Source organism: Heterocephalus glaber, unplaced genomic scaffold, assembly GCF_053883595.1.
Source record: "Heterocephalus glaber isolate CG9 unplaced genomic scaffold, H.glaber_assembly_v1.0 deba00001572, whole genome shotgun sequence".
Classification (NCBI taxonomy): domain Eukaryota; kingdom Metazoa; phylum Chordata; class Mammalia; order Rodentia; family Bathyergidae; genus Heterocephalus; species Heterocephalus glaber.
In genome coordinates, this window is record NW_028258357.1 from 8,595,048 (window position 1) to 8,613,699 (window position 18,652).

The 18,652-nt window shown below is 36.0% G+C and overlaps 1 protein-coding gene across 4 annotated transcripts in view; it reads right to left on the minus strand.

Annotated features, from left to right (window-relative positions):
- Nucleotides 1–18,652, minus strand: part of Atp2b1 (ATPase plasma membrane Ca2+ transporting 1) — a 112,554-nt gene that overhangs the window by 35,794 nt on the left and 58,108 nt on the right. For all 4 annotated transcript variants that reach the window (XM_087192583.1, XM_004844982.3, XM_087192584.1 and 1 more), the window contains exons 3-5: nucleotides 10,975–11,172; nucleotides 2,802–3,056; nucleotides 2,584–2,709 (exon numbers count right to left, since the gene is read on the minus strand). In XM_087192583.1, the coding sequence (XP_087048709.1) occupies nucleotides 2,584–2,709; nucleotides 2,802–3,056; nucleotides 10,975–11,172 (579 nt within the window). The remainder of the gene's footprint in view (nucleotides 1–2,583; nucleotides 2,710–2,801; nucleotides 3,057–10,974; nucleotides 11,173–18,652) is intronic.

Below are 18,652 nucleotides of genomic sequence, written 5' to 3' on the forward strand. Positions count from 1 at the left end.
GAGATTCAATCCAGCTCTATCAGAGGACAAAGAGTATATTCTTCCTACAATAAGTTTGCTTTCATCCTTGCATTCTTCCTTACTCACTAAAAGGCTTCCCAACCCACTTAAGAGTCCAATCTTTTTTGTTAATTTTAATCAGACTTCAAAACTTTCACTGAATAAACTCTCCTGTAAAATTATCACTTCTTAATCTTCTAGAAGGGAGGTCTGCAGCACCTAACACCATCTTATGTATTCAAATCAATGCTCAAACGTTGTTTGCTAAATAAGATGATAATACATATATACTTACTCCTGTATTTAAGGATTTATATTTGGCTACTACTGAGTAACTTAACCAGTATCAACATTCAGGTATTTGATTTTCTTGCCTTTAGAAACCTACATTCTTCTGAATATGTTACAGAGTATTAGATTCTTTGATAGTGAAAATGAAAAGGAAACAAATAAAATAATTAGTAAGTCTTAAAAAGAAAAGACAATTTGCTTCTTGTAATTCTTGCTTTCTGCAGACTTCAATTTTTCTGTTCCGGTCTTCCTTAGCCCAAGTCTGAATGGATACTGGCAGTTAATGTACTCAGGCAAAATAAACAATTTTTGTTCAGGTCATATCCCCCGAATAACTGAATACTGCTTTTAAAAATCTAAATTTAAGATGCCAAGAACAGCAGTGAGAGATGGCATCATCAGAGTAAATTTAAAAATAAATATATTTCATGTTTGTTAGTACATTTCTACAACACGGAAATAAATGCAGAAAAACTTTCCCACCCGTACTGCGATAAGAGACTTTACAAAGTTATTTTAGTCTCTTCTCAAAAATGGAAAATTTAGAGTTTTCTTGGTACACTTGGTGTGTTAGGAACCTGAGTCTACAATAAAGCTAACCAGTCATCTATGTCAAAATAGAAAAGGACCAAGGTTCAATAGAAGGAAATCAACCTGAACTGCTAAGCACTATGTAAATGAGCTAGATGTACATAAAAGTCCATGAATTCTTGAACTATGTATTCAGCAAAAGCAACAAACACAATAGGAGACTCTATCAAGCTGCCAAATACCATGGCCCAGTTAATCTGCAGTGCTAAGGTATGACTGGACACTTTCCTCTGGAAAGGTTATAGATTCTATCTAACATTTCTTAGAAGCATGGCAAAGAATAAGAAAAATGGGTACACATTACCTAAGTACATTATCATTATACATACAAAACATTTCTATTTAATATGAATTGCAAGCACAGCAATATGAAAAACTAAGTTGTGCAAGATACTGTAAGTACACAAATCTCAAGTTCTTTTGATAATATGTAAGTGTACATTACAATTGGAACTTTATCCTACTTTAAAGTGGTATTTAGTCAATGTATATACAGATAAATACTATGTTTTTTAAAGTAATTTTGGGGGGACACATATACATGTTACCTACTGTGACTTTTTTTTTTTGCAGTAGGTTTTTTCATTTCATATTTACGAATCTTAAAAAAGGTTCTGCTCCCATGTTTTAATCACAGGTTTGATTTTGGTTTTATTAAAATCATGTTCAACCAATTAAATAATAAAGCTCACAGAGAAGGTCTGAAAAAATTACAGCCCTCAGGTTATTAAATAGTTAAATTAGCTGTAATCTTCAGACAATGTGTAAAATATTAGTATTCCATTAATATCTGAGTGATAATAGAAGATTCTCCCAAACACTAGTATAAATTTAATCTAACATAATTCTGATAAATGATTTCATAATTCTGGAAAGACTAATGGCAAAGTAGAATAAGAAACTTACCAATTCAAATTTGAAGAATTAGCATGGTTTTGGAGTTAATTTGTGATATCCTGGTTTCCTCACATTCAGTGTGTTAGACGGCATCTTACAATTTTTTGCATAATCCTTTCTATTTTATTTCCAACAAACTTTAGTTAAACTCATCACAATTAGGCTATAACAAGAGGCTCCCACACAGACATGTACTCTCCTTTTCAAACAGTACCCTCATCTACGTAAATCCGTCTTTTCCAGTCCTAGGACAACTTCTTCTTCAACTGTACATTTATTCCTTACCAGTAACATGTGAATGCTTTCTGTTGGGCATATAACCTTAGATAAACAGTTTAAACCTCAGATTCATTCAAAAGTTAAATAATAGAGTAGGATTAGGTAGACTTTAAAGATTTTATCAGTTTTCTCTAAAAAAAAAAAGTCCTATCTTTTGTACATTAGCACATTCATTAAGATGTTTTCAACCTACAGTCATTCTTTTATATCTCAACAGGCATTAAGAATGTGAAAAAGAAAACCAAAACAATTCAAAAAATATTTCAGTTTTATCATTACATTAACACTGACTTTCAAATCTCTGACTTATTTGGATTCAGGTTACTCATTTGTAAAATAAACCTCTGGATTCAAAGACCTACATTATTTCTGTCATCTCATAAAGTCTCTTATGAATGAAAGGATATGCTAGCATTAAAAACTGATTTCACATTATTGGCTCATAGGGAAGTAACTATGTCTGCTGACAATGGTACATAGGTATGAAGGAAGGAAAAGTTCAAAGTTTACAGAAGAAATCCACACCTGATAGAAGTAAGGGATCCTTATCTAAAGACTTCTTAACATGATCAGATTCACCAGTCAATGAGCTTTCATCAATTTTAAGATCATTGCCTTGAATAAGTATACCATCAGCTGGAAGAAGATCACCTAAAACAAAAAGCAGTCCTATGTTAAACTATAAAGGAAATTACCTAACAATTGTACATTCAGAGTCAGATGCATTGTTCACTTTTACTTACCGTATTTCACTTGAGCAATATCTCCAACAGTAATGTCAGCTACAGGAATCTGAATGACCTGACCACCCCTGATGACGGTGAACTTCTGTTCTTGTTCAATTCGACTTTGCAAGCCTCTAAATTGTTTTTCCTTACTCCAATCATTAAAAGCTGTTACTAATACCACACACACCACTGACAACAGGATTGCGGCTCCTTCAATCCAGCCAGTTTCACCTTCACCTTCTTCCTCCCCGACAGAAACTTCTCCACAAACTATTTGGAAAGAAAAAAATGGTTATTAAGAAAAGAAAGAAAGGAGAGAGGGAGAGAGGGAGAGAGGGAGAGGGGGGAGGGAGAGAGAGAGAGAGGTTTTGAACTGGTGATAAAAAAACAGAGAAGTCCAAACATTATTTTCATGTTATTTTTTTTAATTCCATCAATTTTTCTTACAGACATAAACAGCGTATTCAATTCAAAGCATTCCACAGGACAAAAATGCTCACTGTGACAATTTAAAATTCCTTGCCTCTGAGAGTCTCAGCCTTATGATAGATATTACAGGGTTCTAATCAAGAATAAGCATACTACAGGAGATCAAATCACAGCCTGAAGGCATGTTACAGAAATATCGTGAGTTTGGATCTACTGCAATAAAGTGAGGCACATTATTTTTTTTTTTGGCTCCCTAATGCATAAAAATAAATTATGTTTATTCTACACTGTATTCTACTGAGCATAAAATAGTATTGTCTAAAAACGTACACATCTTAATTTTTAAATATTTTGTCAAGAAGTCCTAATGAGGCTGGGCATGGTGGTGCACACCTATATTCCCAGCACTTGAGAGGCTGAGGCAGGAAGATTGCTATGAGTTCGAGGTCAGCTTGGGGTACATAGTGAGACCCTGTCTCAAAACAAAAACAAAAAAACTGTTAATGACTACCTGAACACTCAACAAGTCATGAATTTTTTCCTGGTGGAAGGTCTGTCTTTAATGCTGATAGCTACAGGGTGGTGGCTGCTGAAGACTGAAGTGGTAGTGGCAATTTCTTTTCTCCCCCCACTCCCCAGTACTGGGGATTGAACCCAGGGTCTGCATACTGACTTACGCCTCCAGCCCTTATTTTATTTTTGTTTATTTATTTTTTTAGTACCAGGATGGAACTCAGGACCTTGCCCTTGCCGAGCAGGTGTGGCGCCACTGAGCTACATCTGCAGAGCAGTAAGTTGCCCAGGCTGAGCTCAAACTGCTATCCTCTGTCCCAGCCTCAGAGTGCTGGGATTACAGGTGTGTAATGTCGTTAACTAATCTGACTCCCTCACTGCCACACCTGGCTGAGCCAATTTCTTAAGACAACAAAGAGGCTTGCCACAAGACAAGAATCTTTTCACAAAAGATTTGTTCTGTAGGATTTGATGCTGTCTGACAGCATTTTGCCTTTTAAAATAAGAGTAAATCCTAAAATTCTACTTTATCAATTAAGTTTGTGGAATATACTACATCCATTGTCATTTCAACAATGTTCACAGTATCTTCACCAGAAGTAGATTCTATCTCAAGAAACTACTTCCTTTGCTCATTGATAAGAAGGAATGTTTTATCCATTCAAATTCTGCCATGAGATATCAGCAATTCAGTCACATCCTCAGGGTCTACTTCTAATTCTAGTTCTCCCGCTGTTTCCTCTACATTTGTAGTTACTTCTTTCACTGAAGTTGTGTACTCCTACCCCTCAAAGTCATCCATGAGAGTTGGGAGTTAACTGCTTCCAAACTCCTGGTAATGTTGCTATTTTGACTTGCTCCCATGAATCATGAATGTTCATAAAGGCATCCAGAATGCTTTTCTGAAGTTTCAATTTACTTCGCAGATCCATCAATTGAATCACGATCTATAACCTCAGTAGGCTTATGAAATGTAATTCTTAAATATTAAGACTAGCAGGTCAAAATTTCTCCTTGATCCAAGGACTGCAGAATGGATGTTGTGTTGGCAGACGTGAAGCATTAATTTCATAGTATATCTTCATCAGAGCTCTTGGTGACCAAGAGCACTGTCTATGAGCACAAATATTCTGAAATGGATTTTTTCCCCTGTAAGCAGTGAATTTTCAACAGCAGGCTTATATCCAGTAAACCATATTGTAAGGAAATGTGCTGCCATCCAGGCTTTGTTTTTTCCATTTACGTAGCACAGGAAGAATACATTTAGGACTTAATAGAATTCTTAGGGGGTTTTGAAGTGGTAAACGAGCATTAGCTTCAATTTAGTCAACAGCTGCACTATGCTCTAACAAGAGTCAGCCTGTTCAGGCATTGAGTTCTCCTCTCTAGCTATGAAAAGTACAGTACTAGACTGCATCTTCTTCCAATATAAGGCTGTTTTATCTGCACTGAAAATCTGTTTAGTGTAGCTACCTTCAGCAATTATCTTAGTTAGATCTCTGGCTTACTTGCTGCAGCTTAAGTATCAGGACTGCTGCCTCATCTTGCACTTTTATTTCACTGAAATAGATTCCTTCTGTAAACCTCATGAACTAATCTCAGCCAGCTTCCAGTTCTTCCTGTGCAGTTTTCTCATTTCTTTGCCTTCACAAAATTGAAGTGAACTAAGCCTTTGCTCTAAATTAGACTTTGGCTTATAGGAATGTTGTGGTGGGTATGATGTTCTATCTAGACCACTAAAACTTTCTCTGTATTAGAAATGTCTATTTCACTGTTCCCATCCTGTGGTTATTGGACCAACATGTTTTATTTCCTGTAAGAACTTTGCCTTTGCATTCACAATTAGGCTAAGAGGCATAAGAGGTCAAGGTTGCAGTCTATCTTGCCTTTGACATACCTTCATTAATCATGTCTAGCTTTTTATTTAATGTTAAAGATGTGCTACTCTTTCTCCACTTGAACATGTGCAGGCTACTGTAGCACAACTAACTGGCATAATTTAATATTATTGTCTCAAGGAATGGGGAGGCCTATAAGAGAGAAAAAGATGGGAGAAGGGCCCACTGGTGTGGTCACAACACACCTAACATTTCTTTGGTCAAGTTTGTTGTCTTATGTGGGTGTGGTTCGTAGTATCCCAAAACAATTACAACAGCAACATCCAAGACCAATGATCACAGGTCACTGTAGCAGGTAAAAGTAACAACAAAAAAGTCTGAAATAATGTGAGAATTCCAAGATGTGAAATAGAGCACTGAATGAACTGAGCACATGCTGTTGAAAAAACGATGCCAATGGCCAAATGACTTGTTAGACACAGGTTGTCACGAACCTTCAATTTGTAAAAATGAAAAAATCCAGTATCTGTGAAACTCAACGAAGTGAAGTGCAATAAAAGGTATGCCTGTACTTATGTTTGAGGTTTGGTTCCTTCATCTGTCAAACTAGGAATCCATCACTTATCCCAGAGTTATTGTGAGGTAAATGTAAGAACACCTGTAAAGCCGTGGCTGCCACATCCTTCACACTCAATCAATGGTTAGTGGTATTATTACACATGGTGGGCCAGACACTCATGAAAAGTATTGTGTTTAATTCATGAAGAATACTGATTATAGCAACTTTACTGCACTGCACTCACAGCTTTACTTTTGCAACACAAAAACCTGAGCAAAGTGCTATTTTGTTAATTCAACTGTATGAGCATCTACTAGGTGCCAGGTATTATTTCAGGAGCTTGGGATATGGTAATAAAACATACAAGCTCTCTCTCTTTATAGAGTCCATACTCTAATTGGTAGGTGGTAAAGGAAGGTGGGAAATTCAAAACACAAATAATTAATTTCAGATACAGTGGACCCTCAAGTTATGACTAGCCTGACATATGAACAACTTGGGCTAATTAGGTTAATGGAAGATTCATCTGCCTCTTGTTATCTATAGCATGTATACAGGTAAACATCCAGATCTCAGCTGTATTGACTTACAACCACCTAGAGTTACAACCAGCCCTCAAGAACTGATTTGAGTTTGTAAGTCAAAGGTCCACTGTATCTGTAAATGCCACAAAGAAAAAAAGACATGGTGTTGTGCTGTCATCAAATGAATAACTGAAGTTAGATGAGCCAAGGAAGTCCCTGGAAGTACCTATGACATTTGGAATAGGAGCCAAATGTACAGGAGGAGCTAGCCTTACAGATTTAAGGAGGAGAATTCCAGGGAGAGATTAAAGTCAGTACAAATGCGCTACAACACAAAAAGGAGTAAGGGGGAAAATGCTTAAAATCCCAAAACTGCAGGTCAATATAATGATGAAAGAATAATGGAATAATGTTTTTTGGACCCTGGGCTGTAATCTACTTGTAAGTCTAAATCAGTTCAATGGTTCATGACTAGCATTTTCAAAAGTGAAACAGAATAAACTAACAAGGATGTACACATGGGAAGAGTAAGGACTGTATTGGTTCTTGAGGCTTTACTTTGGCTATTTATAAATTCACCTGAAGGCCTTCTGGTTTGCTATGTAAAGTTATTTCTTAGTAAGCTGAACTAAAATGTCTGCCACTGGTTAGACAAAGATGAAAAAGGACAGTACAGAAGAATAAGTAACTGAATGTCACTAGAAATGATTAAAGCAGATTCCAGAACTGTCTGCCCAGACTGAAGAAAGGAGAAAATTAGTCTTGGAGAGGTAGGTGGGACAGGTTAGAGGAACAGAAGACAGAATACAATCAAATGAGGATGAAATGGAACAAATTGTACAAATAAACACACAAAAAAGTATTCTGAGAACCACCGGTAGGATTCAGCTGATCACTATGGTTAAAAAGCACTTTTCCTTAGATGAAGTACAAGCAAGAGCATTGCCTTCTGCAACTCAAATACTGTAATTTCTGCTTTAATTCTTTTCAAGCTATAGAAATGACCACATACAGTGATACCTCAGTTTACAAACTTAATTTGTTTTATGATTCTGGGGAAGATGGATCCATTTGTGTTTGTGTGGGGAAGAGGCCATGACTGGGTTAGTCACCGGATGTGGAGTTTTTGAATGGAAGCAAAATTTTGCTGAATGATTTTGTCTGCAAACAGATACATTCATGAACTGAGGCATTACTGTATCATTATTTACAAAAACCAGCTGAAAGAATTTATAATTCAGTAGAAACCGTAAGGATAAGTACCACCTTATACTTCCCCTACTCAAGAGGCTAGGGCAGTGGTGGCAAACCTATGGGATGCATGCGGCAGAGGGCTGTCAATGTCACCGAAAGCTCTAGAAGGTTTGCCATCACTGGGCTAAAGGATTAACTCTGAATTAGAAGTTGTACACTTTCACCAACCTGGAAACAAGGCTAAAATACTATCCAAATGAAACACTTAAATGGGGTTTTTATATAATGGATTTTTTTATTGAAAAATAAAAATGTAATACTTTGTTCTTTGTAAGCAAGAACAACAAATTGACAACAGAAGATGGAAAGTATCAGTTATTTTTCAGTATTTCATCACAAACTTCTGTGTAATGGATGGATGGGACTGTAAATGAGTATCCTGATTTGGTGAGTACACTTTTCCACTTGGGATTACATAATGGTGTTTCTTTTTAGCTACAAAATACACTCAAATCAAATGAAGAAACAAATCAAAGTTAGACACAAATTAGGGTAACAATAATGCTTTATAGCTATTAAAAATCCAAGTTTCAAACTGTAATTCATCCGGAGTTTGATCCCTGGTACCAAACAACAACAACAACAAAACAAAACCAACAACAAAAAAATACAGGATGGAATGATCCATGTAGTTTTTCAGATCACCACATTATCTATATTGCTCCCACACTTATCCATGCACACACACACATTCACATACCACAAGTATACACACATACACATAGAATATATTTTTAAAAATCTGTTTTATATATATATATATGAAATAGCAGGAATCCCTAGAAAGTGGGATTTTCAGTGAACACTACTTGTTTTGGACTATCTTTTATTCTCCCCTTTTTTCACAGCAGAAAATGTACTATTTATATAATAAAAATAAATGAAAATTATAAAAATAATTTGGCTCAAAACTGACAAGAGTATTGCCTAAATCCCTTCTTACCTATATCAATGATTCTCAGCCAGAAGCAATTTTGCCTCCTATGGGACATTTGACAAACTGGACATATTTTTGGTTGCCTCAACTGGAAGGTGGTACAATGAATATGGGAACAATGACTTTTCTGCCTCAAAATGTCAACAGTGCTGCTGCTGTCAAAAAAACACTGCTGTATAGTGACTTCAGATAACCTTGTTTATTCTAGGGTTAACTTTCTAAAAAACAACAACAACCACAAAAAAAAACCCTTTCACATGAGCCCACGGCATGCATGAGAACCTAAACCAACTTCTAGAATTAGGAAATATCTATTAAATTTGTCCTAGCTTCAATGGGATAAAAATATGAGGCTTTTACCAAGAAAAATATTTTGTGGAACCAATCTTTTGATATATAAAATACTAATGGATGACTCTGCAGCTACTTAAATATAGTAACCAAAACTAAGGCTAGCTTTCTTAGCACTTACAGAATGTACTAGCAGTAATATTTATTTTAAATACATTTTTTAAAGGTAAAGAAGAAATATCAAAGATAAATGAAGGCACAGAAAGATGAGCATAAAAGAAAATCACTTTTATCTACAAGTAAAAGCATATCTATCCCTTCAACAGTGTATTTCTCCAGTTGTCAAGATACTTTTTACAGAATGACCAACCCCTAATTTGAAAATCCAAAATGCTCCAAAATCTAAAACTTTTTGAGCCCCAACATGATGCCCCAAGTAAAAAATTTAATGCCATGAAACTACCTCAAGAAAATTTAAAAATACTGTTAAAAAATTATCTTCAGTATTTACACGTGTGTCGTATTTATTTCACTTAAGAGTATTGCCTCAATGTGCATCCATTTAGCTATAAAATGACTCCAGTTTCTCATTCTTTCTGGCTGAGTAGTATTCTATTTTATAAAAAAAAACACCACACTTTCTCTATCCAGTCTCCATTTGATGGGCAACTGGGCTGTTTCTAAGCTTTAGCTATTAAAAACTGTGCTGCTATAAACATGGGTGCTCATATATCACTGTGGTATGATTCTTTTAATTCTTTTGGGAAGATACCCAGCAGGGGATTGGCTTGGTCAAATGGGACCTCTAATCCTAGTTCTTTGAGTCATCTCCATACTGATTTCCACAGTGATTCCAGCAGTCTACATAGGACACACATGTGTAAATACCAAATAGTTTCTCCAGTGTGAGAAACTGAAAAACTGTAAATAAGGATCAAAACATATAATAGATAATGTGAAATAGGAAGAAAAGGTGCAAAGGGGAAGCGGAAGTGGGAGGGGTGGGGAAAAGGAAGAAGGGAATGGAATTAACATGTGAAAATGAAGAAATGGAAACAAAGTCTTTGTAAATAGAGAGGGATGGAGGGGTTGAAGGGAGGGCAGGGGAATGGGAAAAAATAAGAACCAAGATATATTATGTAAAGGTGCAAATTTCCAATGATGAATGTCATTATACTGTATACCTAAAATATAAATTTTATAAAATTAATAAATAAAATTATATTTTATAAATATAAATATTTTACAAATATAAATAAAATTTAAAAATTATATTCAGGCTTGCTTTATACGGTATATATGAAACATAAGTAAATTTTCCAAGACATCTCATTACGTACATGCAAATATTCCAAAATCCAAAATCCAAAACATTTCTGGTCCTAAGCATACGAAATAAGGGACACTTAACCTGAAATACAGACACTGGTATAATGTCAAGGAGATTACCCAAATAACATATGTGACAAAATAATTTAAGAACATGAAAAGTAGTAAGACTCTGGAAGAGAATACAAATTTGCTTTCATAATGTTATGTTCCAAAAGAACCAAAATTTAAAAACTGAAATTGTTTCACAATAGAATGGTGTTCTAAAAAATTTAAAAATTATGGTAGTACAGACCACATCACATATGTGCGGTATCCTTTTGTAACAGGTTCCATAGGTTGCGTCACTGTAAAAGGCACTTGACAGTATCTTACTCAAAGGGTTCTTGTCAATATTATCTGTCAATAAATGCATAACAGTGCCTAGCACATTGCAATCAACAGATGTTGACTGATTAATAAATGAGCTGAAATAAGATCACATCAAAGCCGCCCCCCAACTCAATTTACTTACGTGCAGAATTTCCTTCTGGAGGTTGATAAAAAGAAAGGCCCAATGATACTATAGCTGCAATTTCTAATATAATTAAAGTGACATCTTGTAATGCTTCCCATACTAATTGAAGAAAAGTTTTTGGCTTTTTAGGAGGTATAAAGTTCTTTCCAAACACTGCTTCTCTTCTTTCTAAATCTGCAGGGTTTCCACTTAAACCTAAGAAAAAGAAATAAATTTCAGTGAATAGTTTTACTACTTATAAATGAAAAACACCTATTTTACTCCAAATATATCAATTTACTGCACTGTAGATTTCTATTCATTAGATCTTATCAAAACGTTTATTTGTGTGCTTTAGACTAAGTACACTGACTTTATATCACTGGAAAAAAAGTAGTGTTTTTAATATTTTAAGTAGAAGATGCAACAGTAGATTTTAAGAATATTCAATTTCCCACCAAAAAAAAAAAAAAAAAAAAAAAAGAATATTCACTTTCCCAGCTGCTTTGTACTATCTTATGCCATCTTCTAGACTGCTAGAGACCAGAAGTGATATGACAGTTGATAGGTTTTATGTTAGAATTAATCAATTTCTCTGACGTTTACTTAGGATATGGTCCTTACAAGAGGGAAAGCTTACATAATTATAAAGATGTATGTGTAGATGTGATATAATTACTGAATCATGGATAACTGATCAGGGAAGTCTGATTTCCACTCTTAACAAAGAACAGTAGCAAGTTAATTTATTACAACCTCTAAAAGCTTCTCTACTAAAATGTGTTAGATTGATAAAAGATTTACATATCACAACTTAGAATGACCTTTCTTTGAAGAAAAAGGTAGTGTAATTGACTGACTGGACCTCCTGTCACTGTAAGAGAAAAGGTACACTGTAGGATATAATACTTTTGGAGTACAGAATTAGAAAATATGAGGGGAGAGGTTAAGACAGTTGGAAGAATATTCCTTTTGCCTTTCCTTCACACTCCCAAGCATGTTCTTCTCTAACCCTGTTGATGTCCTAAACCTAGACAGTTAATAATGCAAAGCATATTCACATGTACATGTTGTGGGAGTATAATGCAGACAGCAATGACAAATCATTTTTCTTATCTGTTTAAGAATGCTGAAGAAGGAAGGAGTCAAGAGATACCACAATAATACCACTTTTAATTTATCATACTAGATCTAACTTCTACTTGTGTTTTGGAAAGAGCCCACTACATGAAAAACATCAAAGAAAAAGAAAGAAAAATAGATTACTAGAAGGCTCTCTTTTTAAAGTATTTTACCTATTAATCTCAATGCAGGGGCAGGCCAAACAGGAGGAGAGACAACAAAATGCATTTTAGAATAAATAATGGGAAAATGATCAAATAGATTTAAAGGAATTATTTGTTGAAGGCGCTAAAAAGAGATTTCAGAAAATGTTTTCAATAGCAGCTGTAATATAGTTCATAATGGACAGTTCAAAAAGCATTTTCAATTTCTGATGACAGAAGTCAACAATCACAACTTTCTACAACTTTCTAAGCATTCAGCCAGAGTCACTGGAAGGAAAGGTAATGGAGGAAGGCAAAGCAGTGGACTGTAGTAATGATATTAGACAATGGGGATAATGGGTACCCTTGTATTGTCTTGTGTTTCAGTGCCCTTCTAGGGGAAAAAATTATCGCTAATCCTCCCTGTGTTGGTCTCTACTTTTTCTAAGAAATGTCTTTGAAGATACTAGTTTTATCAGTCTAACTCTCAATGAACAGACTACCACTAATTTCATAAATATAACACTTGATCATATTAAATATCAGCACTGTAACTCCAAAACTAATTTTTCAAAGCCTTTTAGTTGTAATGGAATTCAGTATTTTGTGTTAATGTTGCAAAGAATACCCACTGAGCTAACAATAGCTTTAAAATGTATTTTGGAAGCCGGTGGCACAGGCCTATAATCCCAGGACTTGGGAGGCTGAATCAGAAGGATCACTCCAAGTTCAAGGCCAACCTGGGCTACATAGTGAGTTCAAGGCCAGCCCAAACTACATAGCAGGATTGACTCAAAAAAAAAAAAAGGATCTTGGAAGGAATTTAGGACATTAAAAAAAAAAATCTAAGGATTATTATTAATTCTTCTAAACCACCACCACCACACACCAGCGAACACCTAGGACACAATACCAAAAAAGTTGTCAGGTTTAGTAATTAGAAGATCTAGGTTCCAGGTCATCTACTAAAATTTTGTGTAAGTCACTTAACCTCTTTTGGGTTTGGGTAGCCACTAATATTAGTTGCTGTAACTTCCAAGGCTGTTTTGAAAGACCAAAGGAGAAGGTACGTAAGTTTGTAAATCATAAATTACAGGGTAATTGTTTTTAAGCTAAGTAAGAATGAAGAAATGTTACAAATTGAGCATTACAAGTTTTAACTCCTTTTTGAGAGCAATTCATTTCTAATAATAAACTTACTAATCTAAATATGAAAGTATGAGTTTTGTAACAAGTCACTTCTCTAACAGATTATTTACTGAACATTTACTACTTCCAGGGACTGTTCTACATGTTAAGGCATCAGTGTCTACAAGACAAGACCTACCTTCAACAAGTATAAATTACATTGGAGAGATACAGACAGACATACAATTAAAATAATTACACAAACTGAAGACAATAAAAGGCCACGTGGTCTGCATTAGCCCTTCTGATGTGCTAATACAGTAATGTCTTGGTTCATGAATGAATGCTTCTGTTTGCAAACAATTTGGTTCTCAAAAGCATCTGACAAAATTTTGCTTCCATTCATAAATGCTACATTGGGTGACAAACACAACTGCAGCCATCTGCCCCACACAAACACAAATGTGGTCATCTTTCCCCAAATCATAAAACAAATTAAGTTGGTGAACTGAGGTACCACTGTATTTGAGTCTAAATGATGTCCTGGGAAGCAGGACAATGTCTAAAGGAAGATGTCCAAAGCAGTCCTAGTAGCACAAAAGGAAATACAAGACCCAGAGACCAAAAATCGAGACAGTTTATTGAAATGCTGGTTTCAGAAACTAAGCCACTGAGGCTCGATCACAGTGACCAAGGAGAAAAGAACAGAGGGTCAAAACGAAAAAGCAGCGAGGTGCAAGATCATAAGAGATGGAAAGAGGCTTCGATTTACTTTAAGCGCACAGAAACCACTTGAAGGTTTTAAATCAGGGAAGTGGTAACTACTCTACATTTCAGAAAGCTCCTTTAAGTTGCCAGGTGAAAGACAAATGAGAGTGCCAAGCACAGAGGGGCAAAGACCAGCTGAGAGGCTATTCCAAGAGCTGAAGGTGCTTGAATCTAGGTTTTGGAAATGGAGCAGAGAGAACTTTATTTGCCAGGTACCTTGAAGGAAAATCAGACAACGTATAGAAGGATTAGATGTGGGTAGGTGGGATAAAAGAGAGAAAGGATGAACAGTAATAGATTTTTTTTTTTCCCAGCATCTGAGTGGAGGCAGGTTATTGAAATGTTACAAACAGGTAGATTTAACTGAAAATTATGACTAATGCATACTTGAGTGGGTGGGTAGATAGTAGAGTCATTTACCAAGATAGGGCAAGCTTTGAGAATTGGGGTAAAGCAGCGAGGAATTAATAGTTTTGTTTTATAGATTTAAACAAAACAAGTGAAGCTATCTAGAAAATGGGTAGTTAGTCATATTCAGAACTCAGGGAAGAGTCTCAGCCAGTGAATTATCAATGTACAGATGATTCTGGAACAATGGGCCAGATAAGAGCTCCCAGTAAGCAGACAAAAAGAACAGGACTAAGGATATATATAGTCTTGGGGCACAGTGACATTTTTTGGTTAAATAAGAAAGAGACCCATGGAAAGTGGTTAGAAGGATGAGAAAGATGAACAATGGATCACTTTCCTTCACTAAGTAGCACCTGATAACCTTGATGAGAAGCCTTGGAGTGATGCAGAAGAAAGTTTGATCAGAAAGAGCAGAACAAAGAATGGTCATGAGAAAGTGGAAAAATTAAGTATGGATGACTTTTACAGGAATTTGATGCGGTAGGAAGAAATAAAGAAGCAAAATTGAGTTAAAGTGGGTTTTATTTCATTCTGTTTTTGTTCTTTTTTTTTTTAAAAAAAGACAAGTGACAGATATTTAAGTAAGTATATTTACCATGGGAAATGATCAAGTAGAAGACAACAGAAATGATACAGGAGACAAAAGACAATACTAAAGCATCTGAAATGGCAAATAGGAATGGAACTGATAACCGGTATGAAGGTACTAGTGTAACAGAGGTATAGGAAGCGGTTTCCACTACAAAGAAAGAAAAAGCAACATTTACTGGGAAGAGATACAGCTAAACTGCTGGGGCAGGCAATGAAAGTACCTAGTCCTAGTTTTAAAAATATGAAAAAAAAATCAAATTATTAGGAATAACTTATGAGTAAATACAATGAGAAATGTGCTTAGCCCTGTGGGCTTAGCTGATTCTAATACAGTGGCAATGAGGCCAAGGTCATGCATGGGATTGATCTCTTAATGGCCCAGCTAGCTTCACAAAGACACAATACAACCAAAGCCCTTCAAAACCCGCCTCAGAATGATGTGCTTTTCAGATCTGAACCCACCACTATGGGGAGTAAAAATAGCTCACATTTATTATATGGGTAGATAATAGCTCAGTCACATTGTGTTTGTATGTGAACAAAAAAACGACATTTTAGAAAATAAAATGCAAAAAAAAAAATCCTAACAAGACTATTGTTTTACAAGAAAACGTGCCATTTCAATGCTGGGACTAATTCAGTAAAAGGTGTGGGGGGCAGTTTACTAGAATGCTGGAAGCAGGTGGGTTTACCTGAAAATAATGGCTAATACGCAGCACATAACTACAGTCCTATCAAACTCTATACTTGAAATTGTGTCTGTACTTGTGTGTATGTGTCTTTGATGGGAAAAGTGGCAGCAGCAGCCAACCTCACTTCAACATGTGGGAGCCAAAACAAAACATAAACCAAGAACCTGTATGAAAATTTGCATCTATGTGCATTCTTCTTGGGAAATAGTCTAATATTTTCACCATATTTCAACTGCAAAAGAGGAAGTGATCCAGTCCCCTAACCCAGCATTTTAGAACCACTGACTGGTCTGAAGTCAAACTCACATATTCATTCCCAAATACCCACCTCCTGCCAAGCAGGTGAAAGGCATTAAGCATACAAAGGGAAATGTGTTAGACAAGATTCCTTTCCTTGGTACTTTCCCTTAAGGAACTCATAACTTGGTAGGGAAGATTGGTAAGCAATCAGTGTAACACAACCCAAAGATATTAAATATCACAATGAGGATGGTACAAATGTTATACTACACATAAAGAACTGGAATCCAAATTTAAGGAGCTGGGGGAAGATACAGGAATTCTAAGATATTAAAATTTGTGATCATAATGATTACAAGGATAGTTACAGTATGGATTACTACCTTATTAAATAATACATTTTATCCTTTATAGAGGATGGTGATTTTAGAGGAGGTAAAGTGTTTTGGGTGCAGTGTTTTAGGTGCAGACCAGTAGTAAGAGGCTCAAAGCAAGCGTACCGTAATAAAAGTATCTAAGAAAACTAAAAATTCTGCTATGCTTCAAACACTGAGAAAGTTGGAAAAAAGAGATGAGATTTGAAAGCTATTATGGTTTAGAGCTAAAGTGTCCCCCAAAAGTCTCATGTGTTTGGAGGGTAATTTGTGAAAGGTGAAAGATTTGTATGATCTGAAATAAAATCAGAGTATTGGAGGGTAATTTGATCATAAGGGTGCTATAACTCATCAGTGGATTAATCTATGAATGAATTCAGTAGGTGAATGTGCTGTTAGGAAGTGGGGCCTGGTTGGAGGTGGGTCAATGAGGTGTTAGCTGCAAAAGTGCATCCTTGTCCCTCATTCCTACCTTGTCTCTCAGCTTTTTTGCTGACATGGTTGAGCACCTTTGGTCTTCCACGCCCTTCTGCTATGGTGTTTCTATATTTGAGTTAACTAACCACGGACTGAATCCTCTGAAATATGAGCCAAAATAAATCTCTCCCTTTGAATTGCAGAAAAGTGACTAATAGAAAAGGTAAGCAGTGGTCAGATTCTAAGAAGGTTTGTAAGGCTAATGAGAAGTTCACTTAAAGTTCACTCTGAAGGCAATGCAGAACTACTGCTGGTTTTAAGCAAGAAAGTGATAGGCAGTGGGAACACAGACAGGAAGAGACAGCAATTATTACGCTACCCAAATTACCCTAAAACTAGGGTAGTAAGCACGTAAAGAAGTAGATATCTGTGGATTAAGAGAAAATTAGGAGTTAGATTTGATCAAGTGAGAGCAAGAAATTCATGTTAAAAGCCAAGGCCAGCAAAGTTACTAGCCTCTAACAGTTTCATTGGAGGGAAAAAACAAGTATGCTTTTAAAGTTTGGAGGGAGTATCTAAAAGAAATCAGGGCCTCCGGGCCCAAAGTTTGCAGGGAAATCCTGGACTGAAGTTATTAATGTAGGAGTCACCAGCACCTAGATGGCTTGTGAGGTCAGAGGACTGGACAACATCACCGAGTGTACAGATGAAGACCAAAGTGTACAGGTGCAGGGACAAAATTCCAAGGATGACCAACACCTACAGGAAAGCACAAGAAGCTAATGAGATTGGCCAGTCAGAAGAAACAAAACTAAGAGGATACTATTAGGAAGACAGAGATAATGTTTTGAAAAGGAAGTATGTCTACTGGGATCTGAAAACTAAGCTTAAAGCAAAGCACCACAACAAAACTAAGGGCATACTACTTCAGGTTCTTTCAAATTGGACTTTAAAAGTTACATATGTACTACAGAGTTAAGAAGTATAGAAGATATCGTTACAACTACCTTCAGATAATCCATAAGCAATGAAAACCAGTAATCTGAGCAAGTAAGTATTAAAATAACTATCATTCTGCTAGAGCAGCAATAAATTTCTAGGATATGGTCATGCAGCATCATCAATATAAAACTCTGAAGAGAACTCTATACAAGTAAAACACCTGGCACACCTGTGGCCATGCAAGTACTTGCTGGATGCCTGTGCCAAACTGCAAAACCAAGCATTCACAACTGGGGCACCGCAGTATTTTTGTAGTAGCTTCTAAGTTAATAATGATTTATCCTTAGTGAAAGGCTGATTCTCTTAAGGAGTTAAAGTATATTTCCAAGCCTGGCGTGGTGGCACATATCTGTAGCCCCAGCACTGGGGAGGCTGCTGAGGCAGGAGGATGGCTGTAGTTTAACGCCAGCCTAGGCTACATAGTGAGTTCAAGGCCAGACTCAACTACATTAGTGAGACCCTGTTTCAAAACAACAACAACAAAAAAAACCCAAAATATATTTTCATGTGTGAATGTTCATTTTATTCTACTATATCATGAAGACATAGTCAAAGTGTATCTTTACAAAAGCCTTAATTTGGGCATGGTAGCACACGCCTGTAATCTCAATACTTGGGAGGCAGAGAGGCAGGAGGATCACCACATGTTTGAAGCCAGCCTAGGCTATGTAGTGAGTTCAAGGCTAGCCTGAAGTGAGTGCAAATAATATGTGTCATCTGAAACATTATGGAAACTTTAGGTAACCAGGAAAATTACTACTGACCCTACACTGCTTCCTACCACAAATCTCTTGTCTCTCTCTACATA